General features: G+C 37.8%; 1 protein-coding gene across 1 annotated transcript in view; it reads left to right on the top strand.

Moving 5' to 3' along the window:
- LOC131230805 (thioredoxin-like 3-3) overlaps nt 1-6,845 on the top strand; it is a 34,675-nt gene extending 27,830 nt beyond the window's left edge. Inside the window, exon 3 of the mRNA XM_058226795.1 lies at nt 6,241-6,845. Within this exon, the coding sequence (XP_058082778.1) occupies nt 6,241-6,460 (220 nt within the window). The 3' untranslated portion in view covers nt 6,461-6,845. The remainder of the gene's footprint in view (nt 1-6,240) is intronic.
- The last annotated feature ends 4,713 nt before the right edge of the window (nt 6,846-11,558 follow it).

Genomic DNA, 11,558 nt, shown 5'->3' on the forward strand with positions numbered 1-11,558 from the left:
TTGAATTTTCGATGGAACTTTAGGGATTGTTAAAAAAAGACCTTAATACACACTTTTAAATCATAACATCTCAAAAAAGAAGTCAACATAATAGGTTTTCTTTATATATGGTTCTAAGCTATGCGTTGTCTGACTAAACTAACGCAACTATATTCAAACTGAATGCATAACATTTGTGTATGTGATGATCATTTCATCAAACACTCCCAAATACTTTGAAATTAGTCTCAATTGATAACTGGTTGAAGGGAATTTCAAAAAAAAATTAATAGTTTAATAAAAAATTATTAAATTTTAATTAAAAATTATTTTTATTTTCTGAAAATTGACAAGGACTTAACAAATAAGTAGATCAACCCTCATACATGCTTGATTTCATGTTTGGAGTGCAACATTGCAAGCAATTTGAGAGAAATTTGGGGAAATTTTGAATTTTCCCCAAATTAGATCACCTACACTCAAATTTTGAAATTAGAGTGTATGTGATCATTTCATCAGATAATCCTAAATACTTTGAAATTAGTCTCAATTGACAGTTGGTTGAAGGAAAAATTTCGAAACAAAAAACATGGAGAACATGAAGAACCAATGAATATCCAAATCAAAGATCAAACTCCATGATTTTTCATTCAAAATATGAAGAACCAATGGATTTATAACCATTTGACACCAATTTAACATAATTTCAACAAAAAAAATAAGGATTGGAAATTGAAAATGCTCACCGGATCGAACATGTGGGATATATTGGCACTACTTGCGTATCGTATCACGCAAGTGGGATACAAGATATATCGTGAGATATATCGGCCAATATCGTTCATATTTAAAACATTGGTTTCCATAATCCTAAAACCCTAATTCAACTCCCTAACTCCTAGTCCCCTAATGAATCCTAACCTACCAAAACCCTAACAAGGTTAAGTGATTCCCTTTGAATTAATATTAATCCCTATGCTAATTGAAAATCCTACATTCCATAGGTCCTAATTGATTTATATCTTCTAAGATCTCATTGCGAGATTATTATTTGGTTTGAACTCGAGTATATTTGATACTTGAATTCTTTAAATTTGTGATAGATTAGATTTATTTCATGCTTTGATTTCTCTAATTAATTTGTTATTTGATTTTATTGCTTCATCTTAGGTTAGACCATCCGTCCTGCATCAAAATTTAGTATCAGAAACTAGGTTAGCATAGGACTTTCATGTTGCATTTAGGGTAGGTTTTCATATTGTCATGTCTAGGGTTAACAGTCTTTCCATTCTCATCACATTGCATCTAGAGTTTTTAGTTCTTAGGTTCCTCATTAGATCCCTGGTTTATGCCTACTTGTATTGGGCGTGGTTTTGGTCCACACTCTACAATGAAGTTTCAAATAGTTTACTGAGGCTATTAATGGCACGAGTAATCGTCTTGCAGCTCTTGAGGCCCAAAGTAGAGCCACCAACAACCAACCGACGGTGACAAATACTCGCATAATCCAAGTTGGAAACTTCCCTCTAGACAATCCCCGACGATGGAGAAGGTGGCCAATCTCAAATGGGAGGTCAAGTTGGAGGACGTGGAAGAGGTCGTGGTCGAGGCGTTGGCTGTGGTGGGGTGCGTACCCAGCCACCCATTAGAGAGTATTAGGATCACCATGATCCTGATGAGTGAGTAATGAAAAGCGTGAAAGTTGAGGCACTGAGTTATGATGTTTGCCTAGACTCCAAGGCCTTTCTCAATTGGCTTTCGAACATGGATCATTACTTTGAGTTCTGCGATATGTCCAATCGTCGTCGGGTGAGGTTCACCAAGATGAAGTTGGTGGGCCAAGCCACGTTTTTTTGGATGAATATTGAGCGGAAGATGGAGATGTCTGTGATCTCATTGTGGGCCGAGATGAAAGAGATCTTAAAGGAAAAGTACATTCCTCTCTCTTACCGCTAGAAGCTTTTAGACCAGTGGTAATCTTTTCGTCAGGGATCAATGCTTGTGACTGATTACATTGCCAAGTTTGATGAATATATGATGCATTGTATCATTGAGGAGGACCCGATAGTGACCCTTTCCCATTTCAAAATGGAGCTCCGATCCAAGCTTTAGTGTGAGCTCATTCTTCACGACATCAGCACCCTAGAGCATGCCTATCAAGTGGTGCAAGAACTTGAGTGGTATATAAAACTGTAATTCGTGAGGCGATTCGAATATCGAGAATCTAATGTCAAGACCACTCCCCAAGGAGCCAAGCCTAATTCTGGGAGTCAATACAATGCCCCTAGTGGTACTTAATCTACTAATAGAGATGTTAAGGGCAAAGGTCTAGACCACTCCCCAAGGAGCCAAGCCTAATTCTGGGAGTCAATACAAAGCCTCTAGTGGTACTTAATCCACTAATAGAGTTGTTAAGGGCAAAGGTCTAGCTAGTACTAGTTCAAGGGTAGGTGAGCAATTACGATGTTACAAATGCCAAGGATATGGTCATTTCGCTTACTAGTTCCATATGAAAGAGCGAAATAAGGTTCTCGTAATTGGCGATTTTGATGAGGATGTGGATGATCAGGGCGATTGCGAAGAAGAAGAATATCAGCTCGAAATTGGTGCTAGTGATGCCCTTCTCTCATCTAACTTTTTCCATCATCCTCTTCCTATTCCCAATCTCCACTCAAATTGATGATGACCATTCATATTGTTGGAAACGACACACATGATCATCTGTAATGATCATGGAGATCAACAATGGAGATTGCAATTGATAACCAATGCTGAAATTCGGCGAGTGATTTGGTGATAAATCATGTTGATTGGGCTGGATTTTTGGGTCCTTGCGAGTGTCTCAGGAACGGAAAACCAAAAGCTTGGAAATACACCTCTGCGAGCAGTTCGAGCAGGAGAATAATCTCACAATCACACACAAACTTGCAAGAAATTTTCTCAGAAAAACAATCTGTTAGTTTCCGCATAGAGAGTTCTTTCTTTATAAGCAAAAATAATTAAGATACCCATTACAATCAATACATAGTCTAAAACTTAACCAATCTACACCCTTCATTCCACCTCCTAACTTCTAATCCTAGCCATCTATTTTAAGAAAATATTGCAAATGACAACAAAATTCCTTATTCCCGTCACAACCATACAAATGCTAAGAAAATCATCCATAACTTGCTTATTTGGGTCGGAATTGCATTATCTTGGGATCACTGGGAAGCTAACTTAATGCTTTCAAATGGGTCCAATTTCATGTGGTTTGGACATCATTTGATCCCACAAGTGGGCTGCAAGAGAAGTGATGGAAATAGTAATTATAATTTTAGTTCTATTTGAATAATTAAGACGTCAGAGAAAAGCTCTCTAAAAGAAGCTGTTGTAATATGAGAGTCACACAACCGGAGGACTTCATGTGGGAGACATGCTAGTGGCCCACTCTTCACATGATCACAATCACTGTCCTCCAAGGTTGAAAATAACAATCTACACATAATTTGTTGAAAATTTGGGTCGTGGAATGGTTTGATCATAGGCCATCTGAAGACTGATGATGGAGATTGATTCTCTCATTGACTTTTCTCGTCTCTTTTGATCTAGCCTTAAAATGATAATCAAAAGAGGGATGGACGTATATATTTAGACACGTGCAACATACAGTCTTGCCATCAAGTGGGCCCCGTGGTATGAAGAAAATGGATTGCTAATAAATATTGACATATAGTTCACATTCAACAAACATGTGTGGCCCATCGATGACCAGACTAGCGTGCTTTTAGCCATGGTATGTGAAATGTGGGGCCCACTAGATGAAGATTCTATATCCAATGATCAAAGTACCGGTATCGATACAAGTTTCGCTGGCTGGGGATACAAAAACAATATCGGTAGCGCCAATAACGGGAAATGCAGGGAAACACGGGGAAATAGTGGAAATTTTTAGTGAAACTTCAATTGATGCTAAAATTCACATTTACATATTTAGGAATAAAAAAATTGCAAAAAGAATGCATATAAGTTTCCATTTTATGGGGGGCCTAAAAGCATATGTTGTCTTAAGAAATCAATCCAACCATCCCATCTATCCAACCCAACCTTCCATCCAAACATCTATTGATATTTTAGAATATCGACAAATGATATTTTGTTGAGAAATCGTCGACAACTGAAAAGGAAATGAAAGATTATGGTCTCGATATCGCCCATGTTGCGATAACGATAATATCGTTGACAAATTGATCACAACATACAACTATACACTCATAAAAAAATAGAAATTGAATTTTTTTTTTAATAAACAGATTTTCGGTGATAGCAGTACATTGGCGATATTATCGAAATATTGCTGATACATTGGCGACACAAGCGACACTTGAAATTTATACAGTCAAAAAAATTGGCGATATCGATAAATTGGCAATACAAGCGACGCTTGGAATTTACAAAGTCGAAAATATAGGGGCGATGCATTAGTGATATTGATACATTGGTGATACTTAGTGAAACATTGCTGATACCTGGAATTTTTTATACTACCAATTTATTAGTATCGCTATTAGTGTTATCGGTATCGCCGAGTTGGAGATATGGATAATATCGGGGATACTTTGAACAATGCCTGTATCACTCACACACCACATGTAAGGAGAATATGGTTTTGGTCTATCAGTCATGTTTTGGATCACTATACTATAGTTCAAATGTTCAAAATTTAAATAGTGAGTGGCAACAATAATTTCAATGATCTGGATCACTGGAAACATGGGCTCCATGCATCATTATCATCCAAGCGTTATCCCAACTACTTGGGGTTGGCTACATGAATCCTTCTGTATAATTCCTCTCTGTCAAGGACTGTGCTACATAGCATAAACTGTTTGGGTTGCAGTACTATCCACCGTCATATCAATGGCCTAGATCACTGAAAAAGTGGGACATGCATGCATGTGAAAATCCATCACTCAATGGTCTAGATGATGCACTTGGGCACCTCTGGACATTACAATAATGACAGAATGCAGGTGCACTCATACTCGGATCATTTTGGTAGAAAACACATTCATGTTTCATTGGGTTTTTGCATCATTTTTGTGGAGGGGTATTTTCATGACAACACAAGGACAGCCATGACTTCAATACGATGGAGAGTGGCACAATGAGATTGCATGAAAATGCAGGTGGGAAAAATCTAACCCTAAATTTAATCAGGGGTTTTGTCTAATAAAAAGGTGGATCTTTTGAAAAATCCCTAAAAGAAAATGGGTAATCATCAGTTGACTCGGGTCTTCAGTGAAACTGCACTCTGCTTTTATGCCTAGTTCCGCTTCAAAATGGTCTTGACCATTCACTTCTCTCCCCTTATTTAATTTTTGTTTTTTAAACATTGCTTATTACCTCATAACACTAGTTCAAATCATAAGAGGGCTCTGACTTTTGGATTAAATGCTTGGTTTGAGTCTGCACCATCATATGCTGCCAATCAGTCCATATTGTTTCTTTGGCAGATTGGTGGCATTGACTAATAAAGAATTTAATGGTCTTGCTCATCATTAAAAACCATAGTTTGCCTGCACAAGATTTATGCATGTGGAACCCATGGTTTGGTAATACAATCCATTGAAGGGCCCCACCATGCATGGGGGGATGCCCCAGACACCATCCAGGAAGATCCAAACCAGAAACCATCCAGATTGGAGGATCCCAATCCTTTGAACTGTGGCCTAAAAATGCACAGTAAAGAGGAAACTGCAGCAAGAGTTCTCAATCAGCAAAAAAATAAGGCCGAATATTGAAGGGTTAGGATCTACCAATTTTGAAGCTTGCCAGGTTTTCTCCCATCTGTGTTTGGAGCTCATCAGTTCAATGGTTTGGACAGTGAACTTGTAAATCTGATAGGCTCCTACCCCACTTAAAAACGAGTTCATCTTATTTTAGATCATCACAATTCACGACTATGTAATAGAGATCATGATTGTTGGTTATCAAGATTACTCTTAATCCTTATGGCCGTGTTGATATTTGGTGCAACCAAACACAGCCTTACTAAAAAGAAATATGATCACTAATGCATAAGTGTGTTTAACTAAAATGAGGAAACCTCAGTTTTAAGTGGCACGCAACCGGATCCTATTTGGTATGCAAGTCAGCGACACTGGAATAATATCTAAGTGCATTTGCAGCAACAATCAAACTGAGTGTAATATATGAACATGAGAATATAGTGCTTGTCTATCTTCGTGATTCTGACAAGTCATCATATGCATGCAGGTGCCGTGTTTGCAGCCAGATCCTTCCTACTTTCTGTGAGCTGAGTAACGAATTCCCAAAGCTATCATTTTTATATGCAGACATTGATGAATGTCCTGAAACTACACAGAATATACGTTACACACCCACTTTCCATTTCTTCCGAGATGGCGAAAGGGTTGATGAGATGCTTGGTGCTGGAGAAGAAAGGCTGCATGATCGATTATGGCTGCATTCTTAAAAACAGGTTTCAGCTATAATGTAGATTCTTTTTTTCTGTGAACGATACTCTTGAATGTGCTTCTTGAGTTGTATAGCATCGAGTCTGTATTGTGTTGAGCACTATAAATTACAATGCTCCTGGTTGCAACTATCACTGGAACAGTCCAATCGATAGATCTGAACTATCTATTTTGTCCAGATCACTTTTTATGTGGCACTATGCAAAAATCTCACTGATCAGATGATCAAATCCATTCCTGATCTGCCTTGCTTTTGAGGGTTGTTTGGTTGTTGGGGAATTCATTCACTGATTTTGTGTTTATTGAGAAATATTAGAATTGGCTTAATATTTTCTAGGGAACAATTAAATATTGTTTGGTTGATAGACTGGGTTTTCTGATGAATGATAGTGCTACGAGTGTACTGATGCATCTCTCTACCTTTAATGGATTTTTTTTTTTTTTCCTTCGCCAGTTCATTTTTGCACCAGATGGGTGGAATTGTTTGATTCTTGTGGCCCATCTATAGATGGGGGCCGCGTAGTTGCATTGTTCTTTTGATCTTGTGCATGTGTAGACGAGAATATTTGGCACGTGTACCATGTTGCCAAACAGGGAGGCCTTGATAAGACAGCATCCGAAACACGAACTGAGTTAGCTGGTTACTACATGGAGAGCCCCAACCATGATGAGACAGTATTCGAAACACGAACTGAGTTAGCTGGTTAACTTGCTCAACTCGGCTCAAAACAGCTTGACTTGACTCGACTCGAAACTAGATTTGAGCTGAGTCAAGCTGATTTTTTGAGCTCGAAAAACTTTCGAGTTCAGAGCTCGACTCGGCTCGGAACTTTTGACTCAAACTAAATTATGTTCGAATCGATTCGACTCGAATCGGGTTCACTTAATATAAATATTTTGTAAATATTTATATATATATATATATATATATATATATATATATATATATATATATATATATATATATATATATGTTAAAAACCCTGAAACCTAAACTCAGAACTCAACTCTTAGGCTCGAACTGCCCGTGCTGCTGGCCGAGCCGGCTAATCAGACTTGAAGACCGAGCTGAGCTGAGTTCGAGCAGGGTAACCTGCTGGCCGAACGCAGCAGAGCTGGGCCAAGCTTGACTCAGTTCGACTCATGTACAACTCTATTCTTGGCTAACAATGTGTAAGAGTCCCATTGACACTTTTGTAATGGGTCCACTCGAGCTTTAGATCTACTTCATTTTTGGGGTCATGACTTAAAATGATCTCCCCAAATCGATAAACGGTGACAACACATCATGATGGGCTCACAGAACTTGGTGACGTCACTTTGGTAAGCCACCCTTTTATTAGGTTTTCTGCATCATGAGGATCACCTTATACAAAACCAACCACATCCACTCGTTGAGTGGATCGTACTTGTATTTTGTTAGTGGGCCATACTTGTATTTTGTTATTTATCAAATTCTGGACATTGTTTATATAGGGTGTGTTTGTTGGTATTCTTGTGCCTTGAAAAGCCATTTGATTCAATTGGTTGTTGACTTGAGCAACTGCTCTGGGCATCAAGGATATTATCAATAATAGGCGATATTATTGTTACGGCGACCTTGGCAACAATTATATAGTTTTTAGGTATTGGCGTTATATCACCAGGTATCGTAACTATGTCAATATCACCAATGTACCGTGGTATTGTTGCATTCAATTTAATTAAATTAGACCACTTTTGTGACTGAGAGTGTAAATTTGGTACATGTGTGTGTAAGTAGGATGCACGAGCGTGCCAAAGTTTGCCTAACTCAAGGGTTTTAATTGAATTGTTGGTGTGCCCTTCACCTAGATGGACAAATTGGAGACTGGGATTGAAGATCTAGAGTCTTCTCAGCCACAATTATTGCGTTCCGTTCAGGCGACTAGTGAAAGAAAATGAGGCTAATCCTTCTACATGAGTTCTTTTTACCATGTGACAATAGATATAAGTTTATGGACTTGAGGACTTATTCTTTCACCAACACTTGAACATTCAAATTAAATAAAGCAAAATATTGCTAATTTCATTAATATTTGGAATTGATGTTTATTACAATTGACAAGTTGCGGGACAACCAAATGAATAAACAAAAGAAAAATGATAAATACCTGATACACCTATTGGAATAGACGAATTGAGGCGGGTATGATTAAACAAGTTGGAATTTAGATGATCGTGATCTACAATTTAAGGTTGTAAAAAAACTATCTCTACTCCTAAGGTATTGTAGCGAGAGTCGCTACACAGTAGCTGTAAAATAAAATAAGAATAAAGGAAAGATAAATAAAAGATAAATTGATGTGTTTAGTATAGGGCCTCAAACTCTTATTTGATTGCTCATTTTATATATCGTCGAGGCGGTGAAACCCTTATTAGGGTTTCTTTGTTGCTTTTGGATTCTTCGTACTCATGCCGCCGTTTTAGATATGAGAATCCCTTTAATTGCTCCGGAACTGGTGACTTGGATTGGGGAGGGCTCTAGTTAGGTTTAGACTCCCTGACTTCTTGGATCTTCTTCTTGTAACTGATCATTTGCAGAGATCTTCGTGGCCTAGTAAAGATCAAGCTGGGGACCACCAAATTCTCTTTGGATTTGGACCACCAGATCAAGTTCCAAGAACCTCACATGCTAATTTGGAAGGGACCCCTTTAGGAAATCAAGGTCGCTCATTCGTATGATCTTACCGCTTTGATTGTGTGGAGTACTTGATAGGATATATAAATATGATCCATGATATTAAGATCTCCCACACCTTTGAATGGGGATGGATTAAACTAGATTTTGGATCTAATTTTCCTATTCTCCTTATTCCGATTAAGGTATGGGGAGAAAGGCTTGATTGGACATATGCATCTTTGTCTCTTGATTCAGGCCTAAGCCGTGGCTAGATTTGCTTGGACACTGGTCTGATCTTTAGATCTTTAAAATCTTCTCAGATGCTTACAGTCTCTCCAAATGTCTCTGGAAAAATCTTTCATTTTGGAAGGACTGCAAGAGATGACCTCTTTGAGAAGATTATAGCTAGATTTGTGATAAGATTTGTTCTCTCGGTGAGTCTCTTATAGACGTGGTGGGCACATTGCCTTATTAATGGGCACGATAATTGTGGCCACATGGCATGTGTTGATTAGCTTTGCAAAAGTATAATGCCCTAGCCCTCTAATACTTGAGTATTGGATGACATCGGGTGTTACTCTAATTTTTTTTCGAGAAAATATAGATTTGCACGTGCGGACACACGTATCCGAAGTTTTTAACTTAGAGAACTCGTAAGTGAAACCTTAATCCAATAATATAAGCCTCAATACCACTTTGCATGAGAATAACTTGTAGGAAAACAAACCAACCCTTAAAACTAAAAATAGTGGCAACCTTAGGAGTGAAATCATCACTCCTTCGGTTCGAAAAACCCCTCGGTTGGTTCGACCAACCCGAGTAGACAAAAAAATAGGGAGAAAACATATTCTATTAGTTGTTGTCGTTCTAACCGATGGTAGTCGCTGGTCCCACCGATGGGTCGTGTTAAGTTGTGAAAATCTCGTTTGTGAGCTCTAATTTAGGCAAAAACCCTTGACGGTATAAATACCCATTTCTCCCTCATTTGTGCAATCCACCAAAACCTCTAGAATTTGAGAGAGAAAAAGAAGGAGAGTTTAAGAGAGAAAGTGAGAGGGGAGTTGATCCGTTGATTCGGGTTGTTCGTCTCCACGTTTGGGTAGTGCAAGTTATCCAAAGTCTTTTTTCGGAGTGGAACTTTTGATCTAGGGTTGGAATTGTTCCACTTTTGCTAGGTAAGAGGTTTCCTAACCTTGTTTATATGTCTTTCCTTAATTTTCTAGTTATGTGAAATTAGTTAGGATAGAAATCCTCTATGTTACTTCGAATCTTGGGAGTTCTAATATTAGGGTTTGTGTATGTTAGATTTTGAGGTCCTGATAGCAGATTTATGGCAATCCTTTCTCTTGCTAGAATCGTGTTGGAGCGTGGTTCCGTGTGGGCTTTGGTTTTGAACCAAGCTCGAGCCACTGTTCGCCGAATTGAGTTGGGGATTGTTATATTAAAGTAGGTAGGCCCTTAAACTCTTGTTACACATTTTATAGGATGAAATCCGAGTTATTAACAATAGATTTGCGATCAACTTGGGATTTGGAGATTTCCCGCTAATTTTCCTACACTTAGGCCATGCTTGAGTCAAGGAGTCCTGATTTTAAGGTGAAGATGTACTCTTTAAACTTTTTGGTGACATTTTTGGTCTTGTGATAGTCTCAATATTTGATAAATATGTTAATTAATGTATAAACCATGCAATAACTCTGGTAATTTATGCTATGTAAGTGAATATTAGGATTATTTGTAAGAATCCCTAATTTTGGAAGTTGTACATGAATATGTAACATACTTAACACTTTTTATATAGGTTGATTCACACATGTGCTCTCTTATATTGTTCAATCACTTGAATATAATCCTTACCTTGTGAGATGCATGTGAATATAATTTATAATGTGCCCTAGTGTGAGTTAAGCCTGATTTATATGGTTGTATGCATAATTGAATATACAGCTTTTAAGTGCTAATACTTTAAGCACACAAGTATGTTGTCAAATTTCGTAGACAAATTGTATAGTGTATGGAACTTCAGTACACATCAGCTCTCTTCAACATTTCAAGACTAGAAGATGATAAAACATCTCAAGATTAGAAGGTTTGGAAGGATTTCAAGAGAAAAATTATTTGTATACTAACCTACAAGTAAAGAAGGCCTTGGGAAAGACCCTAGGTTAAAGTACATCTTAGTGGTTTCTAAGATTTAAGTTATGACAATTTTACATGAAAATTCAAAGGTGTTCGACTAGCCTAAGTCGGGAGTGATCCAACTACTTCAGAAGTTTCATGGACTTGACTCTAAAAGTCCATATCTACATATCAAGGAATTTGATGAGATAGTAGCAACCTTACACTTTCACAACGTGTTTGAAGATACCTTAAGATTGAAATTGGTTCCTTTCTCTTTGAAGGAGAAAGCCAAGTCTTGGCTTCACTCCTTGAGACTGAGATCTATCGGGACTTGG

This window comes from Magnolia sinica, chromosome 17, assembly GCF_029962835.1.
Source record: "Magnolia sinica isolate HGM2019 chromosome 17, MsV1, whole genome shotgun sequence".
Taxonomy (NCBI): domain Eukaryota; kingdom Viridiplantae; phylum Streptophyta; class Magnoliopsida; order Magnoliales; family Magnoliaceae; genus Magnolia; species Magnolia sinica.